This window comes from Erithacus rubecula (genome assembly GCF_903797595.1).
Source record: "Erithacus rubecula genome assembly, chromosome: 11".
NCBI classification, from domain to species: domain Eukaryota; kingdom Metazoa; phylum Chordata; class Aves; order Passeriformes; family Muscicapidae; genus Erithacus; species Erithacus rubecula.
In genome coordinates, this window is record NC_136663.1 from 10,913,472 (window position 1) to 10,940,228 (window position 26,757).

The window sequence follows — 26,757 nt, forward strand, 5'->3', positions numbered from 1 at the left end:
CTCCTTCTCTCTCTTCTCTGCACACCAACCTTTGTGACACTTTCACTGCCTCTACGACCTGCTTTGCCTCACTATGTGCATAGAGCTAATTAGTTCCCTATTTGCTCTGCTCTGTCACATCACATGTGATTTGCAGGTCCCTTCCAAACTGATGTGAGAGGACAAGCAGTCACTCAGAATACACCATCCTCCATACAGGATGGATGAAAACCCTCCAGTCCTGGCCCAATTGCTTCATTAAAATACTGCTCCAGGTAAAAATGACCCAACCAGTTTTGACAGGGGCCTCACAGCTTGCTTTTCACTGAATAGGACAGTTCAGTCACACTTTGCATGCTGCAACTGCTTTCTCAAATACATCTGTAGGTATTCCAACACTAAAAGTGATGGGATATCCTCAGCAGAAAAAGGGCAGACTAACAAAGCTACAGAGGTGCCATTTGTCTAGGGAATGAAGGCAATCTAAAAAACCCAAAAAGCCCCATGAAAACACGATAATAATTGAATGGCAAAACTTTATTAGGAGTGTGTATTTCATTTAGCTGAGGTTGAAAAGGTCATGGTCATTGAATTGCTGAAGGCTGAAAACACCCAGAAACACATTTCTCCTTCTGATTTATTCACTGTAATCTAAAGACCAGCTTAAAGAAGTCATCTCTTGCAGCCTGAACAGTTACTTTCTGCTAAATCTGCAGTCACACACTAAAGAACTATTCAGTGGCTTTTATTACTGAAAAAACAGAAAAGAAACGGGAAAAAAAAAAAAAAAAGGGAAAATGACTGGTAGGAAATTTTTAAAAATATATCTAATCAGGAAATAGCATCATTGCATTATTTCAGATGCCTCCAAACCATAAAAGACTGTAGAAGGGGAAGCAAAAACTGCAAATTTTTATTGGATTTGTGATTAACCCCCCTATTTACCAAAATAATTGCTTCTAAATCTTTATTTTTCTCTGAATATATATATTTGAGGAGTCAAGGCTATAGCTGATGTATATGAATGGGCCAGAGTCATATGAAGCCCACTTTTTCAAATACAAAAATCTGGTTTATGCCCTCAACATTTTTGTTATGACAGCCTCAGAGTGTTACAGTTTACCTACCAAGCATGGACACTGTACTTTCTATGCAGTTAGACATCCTGAGTATGGAAATTCATCTTTGTCCTACTCAATGTGGATTTAGCTTTGTACAGATGACAACATAGTTCCTCTGAGCTATTCCTCCTACCTTCCTCCAAACATTTTTCAAAGGAAATGTGGTCAATATTTGCATTAGAGCCACAAGATTAGGGTCATCTGTGATGGCAGTTTTAAAAATTACACTGCAGATTTGAGTGGTGGATGGAAAGCAAGGGAGCAGCTGTAGCCAGGCTGCACAGAGCTCACCATGCACCAGCAATCATTGCATCATTGGCTCCGTCACTCGAGGACTCTATTTGGATGGTCAAACTCCTAAGCACAGCCATCCGTTAGCCCTGGGAAGATTAGACAGACAGATGGCTCCTACAGGGAGGTGAGTTAGAAAGATGCAGGGAGGGATATTTTCACCACATGGATGCTGCCAAGTTTTGCGCATCACAAGAGGTGCCCTGAGGTCTAGATCAAAAGCTAGTCCCCCAGGATTTTTCTGAAGAAAAACACTTCCTCAGCTCAGATAAGAACTTGACCAGAGGAGTAACTGCAGATACAAGATTTCCTGTTGAATTGAGGATATACTGGTGTCCTTTGTGACTTAGTTATTCTACAAGGCCACTGGACCAGCCCCAGAGATAACCAGCTTGAATGATATGGATATGAACAGCTCCTGGCTCCCAGTGCTAGCAATGCATGGAAATACAGCAATGGCCACTGCAGCCTTCTCTGAGGTTCGTTTTCAGTAAAAAACCCAAAGAATAGAAGTGAAGGAGAATCTATGCAAGACCACCAACTTTAAAATACACTCAGAATGCCTGCCAGCTTTTGCTCACTTCATGCAGGTTTCAATGACTCAAGATTCAAAACTTGCAGAAGGGAAAGTCCATCATTGATAATCACATCAATGCTCACAGAAACTGTGAAACTGTTAACCATAAAGTATTTTACAATTTGAAGAGACACTTCTGTGAGCAGATTATAGCCAAGTATTTGAAGATATGATTGATGACTACAGGCATACAGAAAGGGGACACTGTGAAAGTGAAGATAAATAAAAGGACATAATGACCCAAGAAGTGTTAAGCTGCAGATTCTCTTGCAGGGTCTTTGGAAGATGTACAGGCTCCTCTGAGAAGTGTGTGGTTGAAACTTTTTTGGCAGAGCACACAGCTCTGCACAACTTCCTCTTGCTACCCTCAATGTACCCACCACCCCTGCTGAGCATGGCAGTCCTCTGCTGTAGAGGATAATGGTTTGATCTTTCCCAGGGAAGGCCCTAGGATGGAGATGAGCTCATACCCTGCCACAGATTTAAATGGGGTCTTATAGCTTGACTGTTTTGGTCTCTAATTTTCTAGAGACTTCCAGCATTCACTACCTTTAGAGAAAACTTTGAAAAGATCACCTGGCTATAGAAAATTTCTTTCAGACAGTCTCCAAACAGATGACAAGAAAGAGAGTCCTAAATGATGAGCACAAAACTGAGCTTTTGAAGTCTGTAAATAAAAAGGGGAAGAACTGCAGGGCTGGTGATTACTTTGAAATCCCACTGAAACCACAGGGAGCTGCAAGTATTTACAGCACCGCTGGTAATGAAGTAACTAGGTGCCTGAACAGTGATTTAGCTGAAAAATATGGTATCTAGCTTCTGGGTTTATTCTTTCAGGTGGTGTCAGGCCAGTTTATTCCATTTTGAAGTCAGACAGTGATTTCCCTACTTCCCTGCATCATTGCCCCTTGACAAACCTGAAAACCAAGTGCTTCTTTTTGCCTTTTTTTTTTAATGAATAATAGCACTATCCCAAAGAGTAGCTGCCTCCAAACACTACTGAGGTATTGGACCACTTTGATTGAGCAATGTGGGGCAAATAGGGTAAACAGGGGCAAAGAATGGCTGACCTCAGAAGGAAGCCTAGCTAGGTCTGGAGCAATGTCAGCCCTGGAAGGTTTCAGGTGTGAGAGGCTCATGTGAGCTCATCTCCTTCACAGCACTAACACCCTGATAGGAAAAGGACACGTGAAGGAGAAAATCTTCTGAGGTAAAGAACAACGCAAAAAAACCTCATGCTGTCATGTAGTCTCTCTCTTATCTACTCAAGCTCTTACACAGTGCCCTTAGCACAGCATCCGAGTGCCTGTCAATCACCAGCACGCTTATCTGCACACTGTCTCCCTGGGAGTAGGAAAGCAATCTTATCTCCACCATATAGATGAGCAGCTGAGGCAGAGAGATTAAGGGCTCCATCTGGTTACCTCAACATAGGTTTCCAGTGCCATCTAAGATGTCCTGGGGCATGCAAGACATGCTGAGGGCTGGCAGGCAGGACACAGGTCCTAAGGGAGATCTGTGGAAGCCAGGCAGGGGATGCTGGCACATTGTAGAGGGAGAGGAATGTCCAGGTTTAGACAACTGAACTGAATCATTGAGTCAAGGCAAGACACTTCTGTTAGAGCAGGGAGCTGAACCCCACAAATTGTCCTAATAGCACCCTAAGTAGAAAACTCCCACCTGCAAAAAGGGACACTACTTTTTTTTTTTTTTTTAATGTTAACTGCAGGCCTGTTTTACCACTAAATAGTAGTACTAAGCTTTGTGTCTGGGACTTTAAAAAAACCAACTGCTGACAGAAGCCTGTATATTATCTTCCAGACTGAGTATGAACACCCATCCACACCTTTCAGCCACTATCAAGAAGATCCCTATGGATCTGTGGAATATGGAATTATTCTTTGTCAAACTCAATAAAAACACAGATTGTCATACAAGGGGCCAGAATCAGCCCAGACCTCATGCTGAGAGGTGAATGCACTTCATTGTGGCAGTATTTACAGAAAGACACTTTCATTTTAGCTCATGGCAAATCCCTGATGACGATTTAGGAGCTCATAATGAGCTTATTGAGGAAGAATGAAAGGATGCTCAAGGTCACTGCACCCATAGGAGTGCTATCAGTCTTGACATGAGCAGCAAATAAGGTTCCCAAACAGCTGCCAAATCAGAAATAAGCTGTATGCAGAGAAGCTGTGCTACAGGCTGGCATTTTGGTGCATTAGGCTGAGGACAGACTTGCAAAACCACTCAAGCAATTTGGACATTTGGCTCCCCTTTGCAGCAGCTCAGTGCAAGAGGTGGTGGTGAAGCACAGCCTGGCTGCTGGGGCAGCTTCCTGCAGCCACACAGGCATCCCTTCCCTGCCATTGCCCCCTCTGGGCTGGACTGTGGCCATGTGCCTTGCAGGGCCACATCCCAGCTGCTGCCTGAAAGACAGGTTTAACCAAATAACCCCCAGGGATGAGTCTGATTTCAATCCTTCCTTCTGGCCTCGCTCTGAAGATAAAAAACCATGCATCAGACACAATCCCCAGCCACAACAGGTACCCTCCGTTGTATTCACAGCTTCAACAGTGAGAGAGAATCTGATCAATGTCTTAATTTACTTAAGCCTCACAAAGACTTGAAAGAGGAGAATTATTTTTATGTTATTATTTTTTAATATGTGAAATCTGATTAGAATAATCCTGGCAAGGCAGAGAGTGATAAGCAAATAAAGTAGGTGAAAAAATGCAGTTTTGAAGAAGGAAATTGATTTCCTTCCATCCCTCCACATTTGAATAATAAAGTTTCACAAAGACCTTCTTTGCAGGAAACTCCTGGAGATACAAGAAACCATAAAATACTTTGCTAAACCTTTAATAAATTGTCTTTCAGAGCTCCTTACAAAAATAGAGATTGTTGCACAGTGGAAATTTGAGACATTCACACTTGGAATCCAGAGGGAAATGCTCCTATGGGGATGCAGAAGTATTTTACAAACTACTTGAAATTAGCTATGCTCCTATGGGAGCCTGGGTGCTTTGCCACTAAGGAGTTACAAACCAAAGGTTAGGTGTGGCCAACAGGCACCTTTCCCTTTTCCACACTTCTCCTTTCTTGTGTAAAAGCTGGACAATTCTCTCCTTTTTCTGGAAACCATTTTGAACTTTCTGGTAAACAAGCCAGTCTTGCTATTACATCCCAGAAAGACAAAATGATTTCCAGTTTCCACAACGGGCACTATTTCTAATGAATTACCATTTTTTCATCAAAATCATAGCCCCTATTAATAAAGAACAATCATTGAAAATTCATACTCCAATGCCTCAAAAAGGAATTGGTCTTCCATACATGCAGTGACATGAGCATGCATCCATTCACTGGACATTACCCAAAGACTGAGAAGGAGTCTCAGGGATGCTGAAATAAACACATTCATCTTAGTTTTCTAAATGAATACCATGAATACCAGTTGGTTTGCTCTAGGTATAACCCAGTAATAGTGACAGCAGACACTAAAATACATCCCTCAATACTACAGAAATTGTACTGCTCCTTCCACCATTGATTGCCTTGATATGTGATGCTTTACAGCCATGTTTCCATCACTGAAAAAACCCTATGGAATAGCATTTTTTGTTGAGTCCCACCCACTCCACCTCCAAGCAAATCCACCAGTGCAGAGCTGTCTCACAGTTCTCATGAAGTCTCTGGTCATGTCTGGAGGGCATGAGATGCCCTGGAGATGGGATGACACAGTGCATGGCACTATACCAGCACTGTAAAGCACTACTGAAGCTCTGCGAATTCCAGACAGACTGCCCAGCAATCCACCTGGATGGTTTTTGGAACTTAACCTATTTCTGAAAAACCAAATATTTCTGTACAGCCCAAGATGTTTTCTCAGTGGTCAGGGAGTTCACTTTGCTACTGTCTCTGTTACTGGTTTCTTCCAGTTGTCACTGTGAGTGGCATTTCCTGGAGCTGGACACTGAGTTAAATGCATGCACAAGGGTCATCCTTACCTTCATCTCAGTGAGATGTACTGGGTGGTCAGTACCTCTGAAAACAGGACTTTAAACTATCTGAAAACCCATGCTTGCTGTTGTTACTGCAGTTTTCTTGCAAGACCTGGCTGTTCAGCTCCTGAGGGCATCAGGACTCACCAAGTTTCTTTTCAGAGCACTGCTGTAGCTCTGAGCTTCTCAGGAGCAGTTTCTAATTCTCCCCCTGCCATCTTGTGAAGCTGACACTGTAAACAGCCCCAGCTCCTCGGGTGGCTGAAAAAGAGATATCTGTGGAGCCCTGAGCAACTGCACTTGACATATGGTATTAAGATGTGCAAGGGAAGATGGCTGGCAAAGGATGACTCTCCTGTGGTTCTTTTGCCTGCTCCCATTATCCTCAATGATGATTGCTAGGGACATAAATGCTGAGGAGCCAGAAAAGAAATGCAATGGGAAAAGAGAGGGAAAAGCAATCCCAGCCTACACAGTGAACAGCTCTGAAAGCAAACTGATTTGCTCAGACACAAGATACTATACAAACAAGTTGTGCTGCTGCTGATGCACCAGTTCGCCAAACAATCACAGTGATACAAAAGAAAGCTTGTGATTAAGGCAAAGTATTAGGATCAGGGAGAAGAGAAGGCCTAATCCAGTGTCCACAAAAGACCTTGGGCACATCACATCATGTGATGAAGTTTCCCAGTTTGAGTGGAAAATTATCAGCAACTCACAAGACATCCATAGACATCTCCTGTGGTGAGCCTCTATGAAGATAGACAAGCAGGAGGTAAAAAAGATGGGTATCTCTAAGGACAGGACAGCCAGTGCTGTTTAGCGACAGCTTCAGCAGCATGCCAGGAGAATCAAGGAGGAGAAGTCATTGCCCACCCAAAATGCCCAGAGCAGTAGTAAGAAGGGAAAGAAGACAGAAGTTGCTTTGGACAAGCCAGTGTAACAGCAGTGAGACTTTTTCTCCTAAGAACTAGGAGGGCAACAACCATCATTATGGAACCCAATTTTGCACACGTGCACAGCACTCTTCTCCTGAGCTGGCTGGATCCCTCACAAAGTCCTTCTTCCAGCAGTCTGCTCTGCCCTGCTGGGAAGGAAGGGCTCTGTGCAGCCACCTAACTGGCATGGGAATAGACACAGAACAGAGGAGTGGGCTGCAGGGAACAGACTGCAGGACCAGCTGCAGAGGGTGATGGTTCTCCTTGGCACCAACTACAGTCCAGTGCTCAAAACCCATCAGCTGCCCCAGCTCCACCACCAGCAGCTATCCAGCCTCGGTAGGAGGGGGGGACCTCCTGCAGTGCACAGGAATCAACTTAGAGCAATGTGAGACAATTTGGAGACTCAAGCCACCAGAAGCAGGAAATTCACTTTAAAGGTGTGTCTGGCATGAGTGCATGGGCTTTGAACACTGGGCAGGAATACCAAGAACTGCCCTTCTCGACCCCTGCTTGCTTCAGATTCCTGCTGTGGGAAGCAACAACCCAGCACAGCTACTGTGCTTGAGGGAGTGTCAGAATTGGGCTGTGGGAACCTTGAGAAATCTCTCCCCTCATCTCCCTCTGTACATGCCTAGAAAGTTGGACATTATCTTTCTCGGTGCCTCCTCACTCAACAGCCTTGTTCAAAATCCCTGAGGTTTCTATTTTCTTCCATTTCATGCTTACAGTGCTTTAGTGGTGGGAGAGAAAGACTGTACAGGAGATTCATACTGATTTCTATCTCAGGGGCTTTAGAAAGAAGCAGATAATCTTTGTCCAGCTGCAGTCATTCCTCTGCAGTGTTCCAGACAGCAGCTGGGAATCTGTAGGGTGTGCATACAACTTCCAAGGGCTGTTTTCAATAATGCATTTGTTATGCAGCCTTCAGCAGCTGACCAAGGAAGTGTCTTATAAAGAGAAGGAAACCCTTTGGTCTTCTCAAGAGGAAAGTAGTGAGGAGACAGAAAGACTTACCATCATTGTGCCATGTCTAATTTATGTCAAGAAGTTGTTCACATTTCAGAAAGCTTTTAGCATGGGGCTGGTCATAGGTATGTATTTGGAGGATCAGGGAGCACATTGTGAATACCAAAATACTTTTAGCTTTCTGCAATCCCCTAACTTATAGGGAAGAGCTGCAGGAAAGACTACCACTGCTCCCAAAGCACAGCTCCTCTGCCTCAGATACCATCAGTATGTGGGAGGTGGCAGGGCAAACTCACAGTCTCTTTACTGCCTTCTGAATGGCTGAGACATTGAAACACTGAATTAACCTGTGACTCCTGTGTGTGTGAGGGATTTATTGATTTCACAGCGGAATCACTAATTTAATGTCGTTTAAACATTTCAGGGCTCGTCAGGCTTTTCCACAGAAGAGTAGCCATCTCCAGACAACAAAGTATGCAATCCCTAATTCATCAGCAGTGAAGAAGGTCCCTTGGTTAATCAAGCAAAAGCTGTTGAGAAGACTTAAGAATATGTAGTTTGCATTTGCTAAGCTAAATCTGCCGGTTTGGTGGTTGTCCAAAACACACTGATGTGAAAGTAAGAAGTGGTTAAGGAACAGGAGAAAGGATGACAGAACTAAGGTGAGCAGCAGAAGCTTGGGAAGTGTAACTAAAGAACAGCAAAACTGCTGCAAGCAAATGAAATTAGTCACAAAAGATTAGGCATGTAACCTAATTGCAGGCAGAAAGGTGATGATACACCATAAAGGGCTAATGGGTACCAGTCCAACTATGATTACTTGGTTCTCCAGTCCTGCAAGCAGTCTAAAAACAACTGCTGGTGTAGCAGAGAGTGTTTCACTTAAGTTTGGTAAAGAAGGACCAAGCTGCAAGTCCAAACTCTGCTCTGAATCATCCTCTCTGGGCTCAGCCTCCAGTGAAGACAGTATTTTCTCCTTCCATTCATGATGCAAACGAGGCCTTGACTTTAGCACTGGAATTCTGAACCCCCCAAATTTCTTACAATCCTGCATCTATGATTGCATCCTCTACTCTCTCCTGCCCTGCACCACTCTGTGTGCCATGGCCATTGGGTCACTACACACTTCTCTGAAGGGGTCCTGAGCCCACAGGCTGATGAGAATTACTGACAGCACAGACAGGAATGTGCAAGCACATGCAGTGCCCTGCTCACTACCCTGCACTGCCACAACTTCCAGGGCTGGACAAGGACCAGATGGTGGGATGAATGAGCTTTGTATGTATTTGAGCTCACATTAAGCTTGATGTGTGAAACAGTCTGCTCAGCAGGATGATGGTTAAAATAACTGGCTGCAGAGGGTTTGGGATGATTGCTAAACCAACCTGCTCTGCAGAAGGTCCAGGGTGAAGCAAAGCCTCTATTGTAATAATGACTGTTTTGTGTCATCTTTCTGCACTGAAGAACCAAGGTCCTTTGAATCTGCCTGTCTCCATGGTGTTGGATGGCATCATCTCAAAACTCTGTGGGCCCCACCCTAGAACCATTCCAGAGGCAAAAAAAAAAACCAAAACCAAAAAAACATGGAAAAAATCCCAGGTGTTACAGCAGATATTAATTAACTCAAAATTTACAAGTTGACTAATGTAATTAAATGCCCTGGAAATAAACAACCAGCGGATCTGACACACTCAGCCATTTCCCCTTGAGGCTGACATTTTTAGTCTCCCAAGAGGACTGGGCACATATTTTTTAAAAAGTCAGTCTCTGTGGTGGTGGATGAGCAGGACAGGCTCTGCCTCTGCTGCAGGCTGCTTTCCCAGTGCCCTCCAAGCCCTGTGACAGGGCCAGCATGCACAGGACAAGCCTTTGCAGTGCTGCTCTGGAACACCTCAGGTGCCATGAGGCCAGCTGCAAGGACCAGGCAAGGCTCAGGAGGCCCTGGAGCAGATCCAGAGCCATGTCCTGCCTGCCTGCTCTGCTGCCAGGCTGCCTGTGGGCAATGATGCTGGCAAGGTGCCCCTGAGCTCCTCTCTGCTCACAGCTCACAGGCTGCTGGCACAGCCCCTCTGGCCATCCTGTGCCTCTGCAGAGCAGAGCACACTGACAACACACAGCTCTTCACAGCACATCACAGCAGGGACAGCAGCTCACACAGACCCCTTCCACCCCACATTCCCTTTCAAGGATGGAAGCATTGCAAGAGAAGATGGGAAGATTTGGAGTTTTCCTTGCAGCATGGAGTATCCCATTCAGAAAGATGCCAAAAGAAGCATTTGGAAGAGGCTGGTATTCCCCATAGCCTGATCCCTGCAACAGGGGTGACCAGGGAACACAGATTCACAAAAGCAGCAAGGTGTAATTCTAGCAATTCACTGAATTGTGCACACACTTTTCATAACTCCTGCTGTGCACCTCTACCTCAATACCTCAATAGATTCCTGTGGTTCCTGGCTGGTTCCTGTGCCAGAAGCCAGCCCTATGTCTTGGGATCCATGGTAACAAAAGTCTATAGTACCTGAACTGAGTTCCCGTGATCCAGAGACCTCAATAAAATTATTTTTGTTTTGCAGATGCTTAGTCAGGACATTACCCTTTGACAGCAAAGCAGGGACAGTTCAGGTTCCCATCCAGATCTTTCTGCTACAGTACCCTACATTCCCCACTGTTTCAGCCAGTCTGTCTTGAAATAGCTCAGGGACTTAGTCTCTCTTCCTTTTCCTTGGCAAACACAATTACAATTCATTGTTCCCCATTTTAAAAGTTTTCCATCACTTGGATCACAGTTAAAATTACATTCACGCAGTCAGTAAAGTTTTTTTTCCCTTGTATTTTTTAGCCTCCCTCCTGCTTTCACCTCCAGAGCTGTTAGTCACTGTTTGGCAAAGGTACACCATTTCCTAGTTTTATCCATTCTGTATTTGAGTTTGGTATTATTGGAAAAGAGATCCAAATCATTTCATTAACACACACCTGACCTCAGTCAAACATATCCTCACTCAAAACTTTCCTTGCTTCTTTTCATATCAGTGCCCTGGACCCAGGAAGAACAATATTTGTCCTCCCTCCACTACAAAATAAAATGTTAGTTATAGTCCCACTGTAACCTGGAATATCCTGGAGTTTTGTCTAGGTTTCACTTCTGGAAAGCAGATAACAGAAAAATTACTTGATAATAATTTATTGTCAAATAGACACTGGATAAATGGTGCTAAAAACAAGCAAAGCAGGCCAGAAAGGTTTACGAAAAGCCAAATATTGGCCAGGTAGTCGAGAGAGGAGCTCAGTTACCAGCCAGTCCTGCATCCTCCAGCTAGCAAGATGCAAAGGAATGGCAATGGAAGGGACTTGTGCTGTAAATACCTCTCCAGAAGGACATTTTGAAAGTCATCTTTTGGGTTTTGCCTGCTGGGATAAATGCTCCACCTGCACATCATTTCTGCTGAACAGGGGCTTCCCTGCACTGTCCTGTCCTCAGTCTAGACATGTGTTAGAGTTCCCTTCCAAAATCCAATCCAGACATTGTATTTCCATTGACTGTTCTGCTTTCACCTCATCATTTTCCCTACAGTGATTAATTAATCACAACACATGGGTGAACAACAGGCAAACTCTGTGTAATGCCACTGCTGCTTAGCACCTGCTCCAAAGGCTCTGCCTACCTGCTTATCCAGGCTAGGCCTGTCTGGCCTCAAGGAAATCAGCAAAACAAACATTGTGCAGGAGATGGCAGCTTCCACTGATTCATCTCTGGTTTCTACTCTTGCCTTCACTTCAATTTACAGCATCCCCTCCCTGATGGTGTTCTGCCCTCTCTCCACATTTCAAGGGAATCAAGTGGGATCAAAATGCTCCACCAAAATCTAAATGTTTTGTTCTGATTTTATTAGGAATGATAAGGCAATCTAAACCACTCTAAAGTTCTTTCAAAATGGGAATCTGTAATGTTTCTTTGGGGAAGTATCAAAATGAGATGAGTCAGCACCTCTGGAGCGTTTTCCCCCAATCTTCTTCCAAAATGAAATTTCAACAAAAGATCATCATTCATCCCAACACTGACAGACCACTGCTCACAAGGGGAACAACCCATCCCTGCTCCTCCAGTTGGTGCTAGGTAGACCATGTTCTGTGCAACTAAGGCTAAGAGAAGAATATTTTTACTGATGCTTCCTTATCCTTTATAATTTGTATTGCTATCATATAAGACAAGGTAACAGCAGCTAGGAAAGTAGGATTAGGCCCTGCTGTTACTGATTTTTTCCTCTGAAGGTTTCTTCCTTGAACAGCAAAGACTGATGTAACTCATTCCAGATGTGAATTCAAGGTGCACAGCCCCATCCCTCCCTGTGGGAGCTGTATCAGTGCTGTGCTGGGAAGTTCAGGAAATACAGGTACCTCAACAGGATGCCACATGAGAAACCTGCCCCCAAAGAGCCACAGAAATGTACCATGCCACTCTCCTCACCTGACAAGCAGAACAACATGGATGGTAGTATCACCCCAGGGGAAAAGGAACCACTTTATTAATGAGAGTTGTGTTTACAAGCTTCCATGCTACAAGGATGGCATGGCCATGGTGCCTGCCAGGAGCTGCATTTTAGGAACATTTCAGTGCAAGACAGGAATCTGTTTCCAGGGGCTGGCTCTTCTCAGGACTGCTGCTTCCTTGAGTATCCATTTTGTTCCCATATTTATAAAAAAGTCAGAGGACAGGAGGAGTTTTTCTCTCTCAGTTAATGCCTTCATTCAGCAAGCCCCTTCAAACAGCCAATGAAAAAGAGTAGATATTCTGGAGAGAAATTTAAGGCACATTACACTGCTGTCCTGCTGTGCTTTGACTTTGGAGACATTCCTCTCTCTTTCCTCTGTCCTGGCTTCCCTAAAGTAGGGAATCAACCCAGCAAGTGTGCCTTCTTACAAGGTTTGCAAAATGTCCAGGATATCTGCCTGGCCTATCTGTGCTTCTGACCAAATCAACTGGCACCACTGGAGATCAACCAGGAATTACAGTAATGGCATTGGCAGGAGTAGGTTTAACACCACGAGCCTATTGGGGGAGAGAATGCAGCATTACTGATTCCAGCCCCTGACCTTGGAGTGATGTAAACAGGAGTGCAGCAACCCTAGAGGAGTTGTAGCAAAATAGTTATAGCATTGCAAGCAGATTAAAAATACAGTTAATATTCATACTTCCCCGATGCCTGTTCATTATTATTCAAGACATGTTTATTATGCAAAATGATAAAGCAGGAAAAAAAAGGAGAGGAAAAGAAAATGCAAAGACACACTGAGCTTTTAGCATGACTGGGGTTTTCTCAATGCTGCTTAGATTTTTTTTTAAATTATGCATAATCATTCCCTTATTAGCAGGAATCTTTGAAGTGATTCAGGCTCTAATTTCAGCATTTCAAACTCACAGGTTTATACTGAAAAACCACAGTGAGCTCTTGTAAGCGACCCATTTTTTTTTCACTCTGCATTCTCTATCTCTGCTAGTTTTCTACATCTTCCCAATAAATTATGTATCACAATTTGCCATTTCAAAAATAATTAGAACTCCGAGTTAAACAACAAGGAATATCTGAGAGCAATACATTTTAGAAAAGACATGTTTTGCACTTGGGGCAAAACAATCCCAGCTGCAATGTCACTGAATTATACATATCATCATATGGAGAGATGCACTGTCAGACAACTTGGAGTGACTGGGTGGACCTGTGGAGACTCTAAAGCCCCACGACAAAGATCTGCTCTAGGAGAACCAGGTTTATTACTTCACAGGCACTCCCTTTCCCATGCCCCTGTCAGTTCTTGCAGTAATAATAGAGGGAAAACTGGGAACCAAGGGAAGAAACTTCACAAAGAAAAGTTACACGGGTGTGGAAATTAATTTGGTGATGGAACTATTAAGTCCAGACAGACAGGAGAGCATGTTCTGAGTCTTCTCCTGTTACGACTAGGCTGTAAACTCACTGGAGCAGGACAGACCTCTTTATTCCATGTTTCTGAATCCTGTGCAGCAACCAGCCCGTGGTCTCAGCTTCTTCCAAATTGCTGAGGCACTACAGGTTATACCCACTGCCCTTCACTCATTCTGTGCATTTTTACTCTGGCATCAAATGCTAACAGTGGATCTTCAGAAGAGTCATGCCCCTCCCCAGAACAGGAGCTGATTGGAACCTTTGTGCACCATCAGGGAATTTACAGATGCTGTGCATTACAGGAAATCAAAAGGGGACACACCAATGACTATGCAAGCTTGCTATGCATACAGTGGCTTGCATCCTACTTTCTGCAAAGCAGGATGCCTCCAATCAAAATATTATTTTCTTGTCTACTTATCACCTAATTCCCACACTATCCTCAGAGATAGCAATAACCTAGTCTGGGGGAAACAAAATCAGGAATCCAGTGTAAGTAAACAATGCACAAGTCCCAAACAGCTGCTTCCCAAACAAAGAAGGTTTAGCATGTGATAAATTTAGGCCTCTAAGGCTGGCCAGGAATACATGGTTGGCTTCAGCCCAGCAACCTAGGCTGACACTATCCCTGCCTGAGCAGATGAGGTAGGGATGAGGAAACTCATTGCTGAAGGTAGTGATGTGGCTGAGTCATGGGAAGGTCTCTCAAGTTTCTACAAAGTGCTGTCTCACCATGTTTGGCTTCAGAGGACCCTACTCAGGCCTACTTTTGTGCTAACCAACACAAGGAAGACTTTTTCCCCAAGCTGGGTATTCTAAACCCACTCATTCAAGTGCCCGTTGGCCTAAACTCAGAAGGAGCTGGCACAAGCCACCCTAAGACCAGGCTGATAACAGCCTCTGGTTTGATCCAGGGAGAAGATGTCAGCCAAGATCTCAGCTGTCACACACAGATTAAACATCACCCAAAAACCCCACCAAAAAAACCAAAATAAACCCACAGTGATGACATATTCAGTTACAGCATCAATCTGGGTTCAAGAGGAAGGAAAATACCCCAACCCAAACCACAAACAAACAAATGAGCAAACAGAAAAAAAACCATTACCCTGGATAATTTTTTTATGAAACCAGTCCTGGACTTGAGGGTGTTCTAAGAAGTCTTTACAGGGCTTGTGCTGTGCTACAGCATGGAAAGCAGCCAAGCAATTCATTTATCAATTGGCTTGTGTGAGTGAACAGTATCTGTAGGGAATGTTGACCCATTTTTTCCACAAATCCCCCAAAAAAGGCTGGAGAAAAAAGTCAGGTATATACACAGAGAAAACAAAGCTGTAGTTTAGGGTCTGCTAAGCCAAGAGCATGGACAATGTGTCCCTTGGTGTGGTCAGCAATGAGGTCCAGGCAGCATGGCCTGAGGACCCTTGCCCCACAAGGAAACCTGCAGTATCCACAAGAGACTGCCTAAACAGGTTGAGCTCTTCTCAGACATATCCAGCTCTTTCATGGCATCCTGATCTCATGCCTTGTCCTTTATGATGAGCTTGACCCACACTCCCTGCTCCTAACACACTTTATCAACAAATTTTCTGTTTTCTTGCCTTGGGGTTTGCTCCCAAGCACAGTGATTTTATTGATTTACTGCTGTAAGACAAGGAGCCACCAGTCATCACAAGGCAAGTATCCAAAAAAGGTCCATCACCCATTTACTGCAAGCAGAAACCTTGGATCACATTGATAAAATGAACAGTTTCACTCTTGTTAGCTCAGACAGAGCTCAATGCCATCAAGCTGTGGCATGTAATGAGGTTCACTTCATTAAGCACCGGCCATCACAGTGCATCCTTCCCCATCAGCCTTCCCTGATTAACCTTCTTCTCAAGACAGGTACACTCACTAGAAATAAGCAGGCCCATTAAAACACCCTCACTTGAATACATGTGTGATCTGGTGCCTTTTAGGATACTTGAAATGACTAACAGATGTGTTTCCTGGACAGCATAGTTTTCCTGCTGTCTACCAACTCTTGGTGTGTCCCTCCCACCCTTTATATCTGTCTCACTATTGCTAGAGACAGAGAATTTTTTTCTGTATCTCCTCTAGTGTCTTAACTGTCAAACATCATTTTTCCAGCTATTTTTTCTTTTTCCCAAGACCCACACCTTTCCCTCCCCTGCACTACTTGTTCAGAAGATGATGACCACTCATTGCTCCAAGAGGACCCCACTGGCTGGCTGTGGCTCTGTGACACACTCTGGTTTCCTGCAATTCTCATTTACAGGACACTGATGGTATAAGGAGCCTCAGCACTGGGCCAGAATCATGCTCTGCACTGCACAAACAGGGCAAAGCATCAGTCCTGAGCCCCTGACAATGTGCCCAGAGGGATGCACACGCAATACTGCAGTACCACACCATGCTTGGTATTACCTTTAGGACTCTGATAGGACTCTGATAGCTGTACAAAAAGAGGAAGTTTTCATTGTTAGTAAACCAATTTAATTTATTTAGAAGCAGTCAATTATGTTTACTGGGCTATGAAAGAACAGGAAGCGTCTGGCATCCACAGAGATCCAGACTGATCTCTCTGTCTCTTCTTGACAAGCAGCCAGTTTTGAGACCTACCTCGCCAGGCATACTAACACATCCACTTGCTTTCTACCCTGAGCTGCTGGGGAGACAGAGCCTTGTTATATCCCAAGGAAAAAGGGAAAATCCCAATCATGTGAGTGGTATAAAACTGACCAGGAACAAAGATGGAAGACAAAAGTTAGGAAAAATTTCATAGAGTAACCCAAATGGCTGTTTGTTCAGTGGTCCCATCTCCATGCTCACATACACTTCTGAAGCAAAGAAAGTGCCCAGACAAGAGCAGAATCACTGCACTGTAAATTTACACAAAGGCAGATGAGATTAGAATCTGGCTATGCACTGTAAAGCTATCATAACTACAGAAATGAGAAGTGTATTATTAACTATCACTTTTTACTATGTAGAACTAGAACAAAGTTATTTGAAGCATAAAAATCCTGGCAAAGGGCTGCCATATTTAATAAATCACCGAATCAATTATTCACTGTGAAAATCAATTACTTACTTCAAATGAGAATCTTATGAATAACCTCATGCCCTTTCATGCCATCTAAGAAAGTTATAAGAGAATTAGTCGGCAAAAATTGCTGCACTTATCTTTCATGTGCATTAAAAAGACCACACCAATACAGGGAATTTCTGCCAACAGAATAGTCCAGAACCCTTTTAAGAGAGTCAGGGTATTGCTGTGGATTTACAGTGCAGTCAGAAGCAGATATGATCCATTGGGGCACCACCTATGATCAGGTATCTGGGTGGAATTCAGAAGCAATCCCATTGAGTCCATGCCATTTCACAAACGAGAAATCAGAGTATGACCAGCCAACTCTATACAAACGCCTCAACAACGTGACTTACATTAAGTACAAACATACAGGAACAGAAAGTGTATCTTCACAGGTCAGGAAATATTGCCACGAATCTCAGTGGAGACACTTTAAAGTGAATATTGCATGGCCTTGCAGCAGCTCCCCCTGCTCCTGCTTTTAAAGGTTTGCTGATACGTGACTGTTTTCAGAAAAAGCTGGAAGTCCCAGTGCAGTCTGCTTCCTCCCACCTACAAAAGCCAGGCACTCCAGGAGCCCTACAGTGCAAAGTACTTACTGAGCTGTAGAGATATCCCTCAGCGTTCATGGCAACGTACAGACCTGCCTTCACCCCTTGGATTGCCACCACACGAAGACCCACAGGAATTAGATTGAAAAGGGCTGTGGAAGGAAAAGAAAAGCAAATGTTACAGACTCATCACCCTACTTGGCCACTGCTGCTTTTGCCCCAGGGCCAGCCCACCCCACTCCTGCCTCTCCACACTAGAGACTGCATTAGGATCAAGCATCCTGCTTCCAGCTACAGGGAAGGACTGCAGCTATGGAGCTGATGGCAAAAGGAAATTTTTAAAAGTGCCGAGTTTGGCTGCCTCCCAAATGCCTTAACACACCCATCAGTCTGTCTGATCACTGCCTTTGCAATGCCAAGGGCTCATCTGTGCTCCCAAGCAAGAGCATCGTGACGGCTTTCTGAGGGCCAGCTGAGCCAGGACAACTGCACATATTCAGACTTTGCCTGTGGCAAATGCAGCAACACAACTCAGTTTAGCTCACCCTGAAACACATTTAAGCCTAGTCACACTTTCCTGCATTTGCCATATGCTAAAAGAGTACACAGACAGTGACCATGGCCAGAAGAATGCAAATTAACTTGGCTGTGTGTTTGTCCATGTGATCCTGGGCTGTCAAGGGAATGAAGAAACTCGAGAAGAGACAGTGCTCCACTCTGGGACATCAGCACTGCTCCCCATTCAGGATCAGCACTGGAGAGGACAGAAGAGGACAAGATCTTCCATTATTCACTTTTACTGCAATCTTATTGATTAAAGCATTGCAACCACTTCCTCTCAGTTAATTACTTTATTGCTTGATTCCCACCCAGCAGACCCTGTATCTCATTGAAAGACTCTACCCATGAGTATATACATTAATGTACTGTCAGGCTTTTGCTACATTTCTAACAGCATGGGCTCAAAGAGGAGACTATTATCAGCACTGATAGACTGAGCACTGAAGCATTAGCATGGCTTTGTTTCTATTGGGCATTATAAGACAAGAGTATTTAGATGTTGCAGAATCCCTTATGCTTCAGCTTACAAGGAGCTAACTAGAACTCATCCCAGGGAGCTGAAGATATGGAAAGACAGGCACAGGTCAGGCACCAATATAAGCACAAATACAGTGGAAGTACTTCACTCAAGGTCTCTTCCCACACAACAGCCCTGAAACAGGAATATGCAATGCCACTTTGCTCAGGACATCTACCAGTATCTTGGCTGAGCTGGTTTCAGGTTGCCTCCAAAAGAGGATCCATAAATTCCAGTGCACATGAATAGAATTTTTTCTTCATTTAATTCCCAAGGAAGACTGGATGGCTTCCCTCAATGAACTGCCCAAAATGGAGGCACTTCAAGTCTAGCAAGACCCCAAACACCTACTCATATCTCAGACCCTCCTTGTGCTTTTAAGCACCATATTCAGTAAACATCAAAGCATGTGTTGAAGTGTTACAAATCCAGTGCCTGTATGTGTGTTTTTGGGAGGGAATGTCAACAGATGCATATGGAAAATGCAGTCCAGTCTGGGTATTGGTCTGTGAATAACTGAGTCAAGGACTGTGCTACTCTAGTACTGTCCCTAGACAAGACAAGCACGTTCCAAAGTAACTACTCAGCATTAGAAGTGTTGCCTATCCCTTTCTCCCTACCATGAAGGTCTAAAACCTTCTGCAATTAACAAGTCTATAAGCAATTCCCCTTCCCTATTTCTTCCTCCTACTGAAAAATGGAGCATATTACTGCTAATAATGAAACAAAATGGGCATCATCATTCATTTCCTACAGCCAATTTGTCTTGCATAGAAAACTTGTGACAGACCATTCAAAGCATTCATTAGGTAGCAAGGTGATAACACCCAGAATTAGTGGTTGAGAAGTTCCATTTGGAAGCACCCATGTGTTTCCAAATCTCTTTCCACCTCTACATGCAGAGGGAGCAAAAGAACAATCCTATTGATTGTAAAAATTTTGTAAATTCCCACTCAAATCTAGAAATACCTTTGTAGAAGTTGATGCCATTACTACTATGCTTCCAAATAAATATTTCATATTTAGAACGCATTTAAAAGCTTATAAGCTTTATAGCAAGAATGTAAAAGAAAAAGAGGTGTGGGGGGGGACCCCACAATCAACCTCAAAAGCAAGATGTCTCGATTTTTGTCAGGAAAAAAAAATCTGACTCATTTGAAACAGCAGATTTGAAAATAGGAAAGTGGAGTAGCTATGTAGAATAGAACTGGACACTGGGTGTACTGATATGAAAAAAAGAAATTTTAAAAATGCTTTAAAAATTGTTTGTCTACTGCAAATAGCACATAGTCTATGCCATCTGCAGCTTCATGGAAGCAACATGTTCCTTTACTGCATGGGCAAAAGAAAAAAACCTTGAAGATGTTGAACATTTGTGCCCCTTTTTTCATTACATCTTACTATCTTCAACCAGCAGTATTTACACCTGACCCTACTACTTCTAGCACACTCCAGTCCTAAACACATGAGTATATTGTCACTGTTATGTTATGGTAATTTTTCAGCTAAATTCTGAATGCATGTTTCCCTATGGGTCTAAATTCTCTGCAGAAACAGAAGAGTGAGGCAAGACCTGTCATAGACAAGGTGTGATCCATATGCTTCGCTTTAAACAGCAGCAAGTCAGAGGAGCTAAAGTCATTTACAACAGGTGATTTGTTCTTGAGCAAGACATTTGTGCTGCACATGGATAATAAAGAATTAATGGAGGATCCATCAGGCCAGAGCAGCTTCAGTGTATGAGATGGTGAGGATTAAGATCCTGAGGGAGTGAGGAAGGCTGATGAGATGATCAGGAGGCTCTGGTGCAACACATAACAAAAGAAAAAACTGAGGGAAATTATTTGCATTTATTTAACTCAAAGAAGGGAAAGCCACAGACAGATTCTTCTCAGAGGAGCACAATGGAAGGACAAGAGGCACTAGACAAAAGCCTCAAATAGAAATGAGGAATGGATATGAAGAAAATTCTCTACAATGGGAATAGTGTAGTACAGGAACCTGAGTGGTTAGGAGAGGTTATGGAATAACTCATTCCTAAAAATATTTGAAAGAACTCAACAAGGCTCTGTACAGCTGAAGATAACTCAAGTGGGATGCTGGAATTCAAACCTCCTAAATCTTTTGGTGTTTCTCACTGGAAAGCTCCAAACAATATCCTAGATATGCTGGACTGTTTGCACCTGGTCAGTCCAGTTCACCTATCCTTTCTGTACTGTCCATTTGCCAAAGCTTTTCAAATGTTCAGCAGGATTATGTGGGCAGACAAGGAAGTCACTCGCTCTTATGAAGGGGCATTACCCTGCTCAGCCCAGGGGAGAGCAGTAATGTAAGCACTGACAGCAGCAGTAGGCTCTGAAAGGCCATTTGAGATCACTGGAGCTGGAAGGAAATGATACTGCCCCAAGCTGGGGTTCATCCATCACAGGAGGAACACAAACAGGGGCCTCCCACACCATGAAAATGCACTCCAGAGGGAAGGAAATCCTTCACATATCCCCATGCCAGCAGCCAGAGAATGTGCCCCTTTGCTTACATTGAGATGGCATGTCTCTAATGGCATGGCAGAAGGAACAGATGTCCCAGTGCTGGCTCCTGGGAAGCTGGCTGGACGCCCATTCAAATGCCATTAGAATTTGGCTTCTGGGTTTTTTTTTTTTCTTTAAGTGAGAGGAGGTGGAAAATATCAGCTTCAAGAACTCACATAAAATGGGCAACAGATAATTAATTTTGAAATTGCTTAAATATTAGCAGTTCCTCTTGTATAAATAACTGGGGTTTTTTTAGAACTTTTAATTCCATCAGATGTATCTGAGGGACACGGAGTGTCTCATTTTAAACGTTTATTTTGCCAAAGTAAACCAATCTAACATATTCCATGAAAATTATGCATCCTTTCACAATGCTAATTTGAATAATCAGTGTGGGGATACAGAACACAAAGCAATGTATGGAACACAATGTTCACCAGCTGTTTAACTGTGCCAAGACGACTCCTGCATGGAGAATAGATGGTCATCTGGGGTGGGAAGGATCTTCTTGTGGCCCTCACAGTGCCCTTCCCTGCTGTGGATAAAAGTTAACCAATCCCTCTTCAGGGATGGGAAAATATTATTTATCTAGTCTTTGATGAGATTTGCTTTCGCACATACTTCTGACTGGCTGATCAGGAATCTTCTGGAGAAGCACTTCAAAACAGAAAACTGCAGTGAAGAAAATCTGTAGGCTGTTCACTTAGACAAGTAACTTTTGACTTTCTTCTGGTCAAAATTTGTGATTTTTTTTACAGGAAGAGAAAAGAAAAAAAGGCAGTTGGTTTTATTTTGGCATTTCCAAAGTGCAAAATGTGATTTCGTTTTGAAGCTGTAACTGGAAGCTTTATAAATTCTAAAATGTTCATTCAAATTGAAGATTTATGGACAAGAGCATGTGGTAAAAAGCTATATAAAAGTGAATAAAGCACAGTCCTAATTTCATTTGCAGGAGCCAAATATTATCAGGTTGGATTCTTTCCCTCTTTTGAGATCCCCTGAGATTGGAAGATTGGGAATTCTTTGGCCTCAATCTTCTCTCAAAAACTTGCCTAAACTTTCCAGCATTGTCCCTGACTTTGAGCCAGTGGCTTGGCACACTTCAGTGAGATGCCTCCTGTCCCACCAAGCTGCCGAGGCAGGGCTGCCATCTCACCAGAGAGATTTACACTACAGAAGTGTATTTCAGCCCATCTATGTCCATTGAAGAAGACTAGGTGGAAGCAGCTCTCAAGTACTCAGCACTTGGCCAAATTAATCTCTGACATTTCTGGGGAGATACATAAATTACAGCTCTTTGGGCAATTGGGGCCCAACCTCAGCCATGGGAACTCAGGAGGTTCCCCTGCAACCACTGAGGGTGCAGCAGCTTCCCTCATCTGCCCTGTCAGTCTGAAATATTGCAGAATTGCTCTCACATTTCTCTGCTGTTTACCTAAATTCATCCCTTCTCCCATTTAAGCCCATTACTTTGTTGTTCAGTCCTCTGTGATAGATGAGGGAAATGAATCCCTGTCATCTCCAGCCTATCTTCCCATGTTTTTGACAAATAGGCCTCCAATGGGATTTTCTGCAGCTTAAGAACACCCCAGGTCTCCTTCCTTTAAGAAAAAGCAGCTAACACAGCCCTCTGAACTCACCCCATGTGTTGGTGTCTGACTGAGAGTATCTCCAGGCCAGATTCTTCTTGAAGGAGACCTGAGCCTCTGAATGTAGAGGTGTGTTTGTGTGTGTGCGTGTAAGTCCAAATAAGATTCTCCTGCTCCACATGTAAATCAGAAATTGTCTTACTGCAATTGGCAGTATTTAATTTGTTCAATATCAGTGTATGAAAAAGGACTAAATCCTGACATTTACATTTGATACACACCACGTTTCTGTGGATCCAGCCTCTTGAGTCATGCCACAAGGGCTTTGCCAGCCACCTGAAATTTCATCTTCCCACAGCCCCTCTCTCCTGTATGGACCACCAGCCCTGAGCTACCTGCAGCAGGGCAGCCCCAGAACACACCATGTTCCTGCTACAGCACCCTGCAGCTTCCTGGGGATGGGGTAAACACCAGGGATGTGGGGCTGCAGCCACCTGGCTCCCCTGTCCAAGAGCACCTCCACAGGACAATGTCAATGCTCTGCTACATGTGCTGCACACCTACAGACACCCCTCAACCTGCAGACCAGGCCCTGCCTTCCTGGAGGAATGCCACCCTCAATACAGCTAGGACCATCTTTGAATTAGACCAAAACTTGTCTGCAAATCAAGCAGGCTTCTCCTTTCATGAAGTACATAAAGTTTGTTTCCATCAACCCTACCACACATGAACTTTTGTTCACCTATAATAATGACTGGGAAGACAAATTCCAAGCTGGCCAGGTTAAATACCCCTCTAGCTGTGGTACAGGGAGCTCCAAACCAACAGAGATGAAAAAAACCAAGACTTGAATCCTATGCTGTTGATGCAATTTGTGGCAGTAAGGATCTGAGCTTAACTTCCCCTTCAGGGCATAGGCACTCATAGACACTATGAAATGCAGAGATGCTGCAGAAAATACTCTACACCTTTTTTAACCTTTTGAAGAGCTTTGGCATTGACAAAACAACTTCTTTTTCAAAAGGAAGACTGACTACTGCTTTGTGTGCATTTAAACCAGTATGGCTCCTGCACATGGCCATGGTTTTTAAACTGCATGGCTCTGCTGCCCTTTGTTGCACAGCACAAACCCAACCCCTTTGAACATGGTTTTGGAAGATGACCTTCTTTGACAAGGTCATTTGATACCCTCAGCCTTTACACCAGCCTCAAAGCACGAGACTTCAGTGAACAGCTGCTCTTCTCCAGCCTAGAAATTCCTGATGCTTGCTGAATTTTTTGAGGCTAAAATAGTGAAAGCGATTTTCTCCTCTTCTCCTTGGAGAGAGAATTCCCCGTATCCTTTACCCACGTGGCATGTGTATAAATATAATCTCCTTTCTCTTCTGGCAGCAATTCAAATCATGGGCTTTATTCTCCACCCCACCCAGATGGCAGTTACAGAATCGGGGCAGGAGGGAAGAAGATCGGAGAGGAAACATATGAAATTGTACTGGCAAGATTTAAAGGGGACAGAGAGATAGAAAAAAATGTGCAGAAAACAGCTGTCTTCCTCCTAATTTGATCTTTTCAAAAATGAAGCTGCACAAGTGAGACCCACTAGGTGATGCATTTGATTGTAATTGGGTTGCAAAACAGGCTAATTTTTCTTACTGTAGTCACTGTTTTCGTCCTTGGTCCCATCAATTGTACCATCTGGGTGCATCTGCAGGAAGTATTCCTGCTGGCTGAATAACCTTGTCACAATTCCTTTCAGCTGGGGTTCTGCAAAATAAAAATAATAATTATTACCAGATATAACAAGTAGCACAAGACCAAATTTGCTTGTCCCTCATTAAGCTCTGAGTAAATGTAGAAGTGCCTGGCAGGTAAGACTGCTTTCAGTGATTCCTTTCAAGCATGGTTGTAAAATATTCATAGATAATACACAGACATAGAAGCAAATACAATTGAGATCAAATGAGCAGGTAAAATGAAATGCATACTTAGTGCAGTAGAAACAGATTATGAAACATCAATTCTCTGAAAGCTACCTACCAAATGAAAGTATTTCGACAGTTGATGTATTTAGAATATGCCACTTGCTCACAAGTGGCATTTGCTAGCAACATTGCAAAGAATGTGCCCGTTGTTTCTTATTCTGCTTGTGCAGCCAACCACCTTGCTTCTTATATGGTTGAGTCACTATCATGCAGTGTCAGTTTTATGCCAACGAAAAGCTACTTAAATCATTGGCATTACAGTGGTGTAAAAAACAGAGCAACTGAGTGCCAAATCAGGGCTGCATGTGAGTCCAACTCTGTGGGACTTGGGGAGAAAAATTTGGAAAGAAACAGACACAAGACGTTTCAAAAACTGACCTCTGAAGCATTTATGGACAACCATAATGGTAAAAATAAAACAGAACACCTGTTTTAAAATCCTGCATGTTCCCTCCCTCCTAAAACATGTGCCACACACTCTGGCAGATTAGAATCTTTGTCTCCAACAGAAACGTTTCCCAGCTGCTGTGCATAATAAGCCAGCCATGCCCTGGCTGGATCTTCCCTACTGCCTCTACAACATTTTATACCTTCCTGCTGAAGGGTAAAAGAAAAACATGAAGTAAAGTAAAACCAAATTGAACTTCACATGACAGAGGTGTGCAGCTTTACCACCTGTCTCCTCGTTCCCCTACCAATTACCACAAACTAAGTGGTGAAAAACAAATTAGATTGTCTTAAAATTTGTCACAGGCATTGCTGCTGGAATGCAAGTGAGCTGATGCATGTGAGCAGACACACTCGCTGGATGGAGGAGATCCTCTCTGTGTGACAGGAGGTTGTGGTTTTATGTGACCACCCACCAAAAGTAAATAAATAAGACCCAATTATTGCTGGCTCAATGGACAGGAAAGAATCCAGCATAGCATACCAAAATCTCATCAGGCTCCTGCCTTTCATGCCTCCAGTGAGGCTGTTTAATAAGCCATGGTTGTTACATAACCGTGGTGACGTTGTGTGTTAATGTTCCCATCCAGGGCCCCGCTCTCGCTGCATCACTGCACGACTCCCCTTTGGGGAACCCTCACCCTGCTCTCCTGCACTGACAGCAGCAGCAGGGATCTTAGATGCAGACAGGCTGCAGGTGCAAAGGATTTCAGTTTCAGCAATCCCTGTACTAGCCAGGGGAGAGTCAGGTACTTTCTCACAGCTACAAAAGCCACTGAATAAATCAGATCAGATGGTTTCTATACTGCCTTAAAAAAGAAGTGATTTCAGTGCAGTGAGTGCTGTGGGCTGCAGTCCGGCTTTCTCCCAGCAAGACTCAATGCTGGGACAGCAAATAAGTACAATTGTACTGGTCATCTACTAAGAGCTAATGCTGGTCAAGCCATCGTGTGTCAAAATGACACCTAGAAACATTTAGCTCATTCTTCTTACCTAAATGAATTACCTATTTTGTTGAATGCAGAAGCTTGATTTAACTTGCTTTGTGTTAGAAAAGCACATCAAAGCTAGAGGAAATGAAAAGCTGCAATCTCAGGCACAGATGCCTGCACCACCCTCCTCAAGTCTGTCCCCTTCCACCCTTTTATCTAACCCCACAATAGTAAAGGCACTAATAGGCACTCTTTGTTATGAGACACCTACATTTGAGTCCCTGAATGAATCTTAGCCTCAATTTTACTCGCTGGTTAAATTTTAATGTTTAAGTACTTTGCATGAAATGGAAGAGCTCCCAGAAGGAGAGATTTAGAAGACGCTCTTGCAGTCTGAGGCTTTCTGTGTGCTGGGAAGTGGGGAGGTCTTGTCTTAAAGCTCTGTGAAGAGGAGTAGGGAGAGAAAACAACCCTGACCTTATCTCCTTTCTTCAGAAGATGACTTAGCTGCAGGATAGAATTAGAATAGAACCCTTTCCTCCTTCTTAAGGATGCAAACCTTATTTCAAGCATGCAAATAATTTTGGAACAGGAATCTATTCCACTTTTACTAAATACCCTACCAAGTAAAACACTGAACAAATCAGCTTATTATTTATAACTTGTGACATTTTCAGAGTTTATCAGAAAAACACGCAAGATCCCCTGAGGCTTCCTTGCATCATTTCTATAGATGCAAACACTTGCATC

At 43.5% G+C, this 26,757-nt stretch overlaps 1 protein-coding gene across 6 annotated transcripts in view; it reads right to left on the reverse strand.

Annotated features, from left to right (window-relative positions):
- FGF12 (fibroblast growth factor 12) overlaps nt 1-26,757 on the reverse strand; it is a 234,912-nt gene that overhangs the window by 51,699 nt on the left and 156,456 nt on the right. For all 6 annotated transcript variants that reach the window (XM_079315466.1, XM_079315470.1, XM_079315467.1 and 3 more), the window contains 2 exons: nt 24,300-24,410; nt 17,497-17,600 (listed from right to left, as the gene is read on the reverse strand). In XM_079315466.1, coding sequence (XP_079171592.1) covers nt 17,497-17,600; nt 24,300-24,410 — 215 coding nt within the window. The remainder of the gene's footprint in view (nt 1-17,496; nt 17,601-24,299; nt 24,411-26,757) is intronic.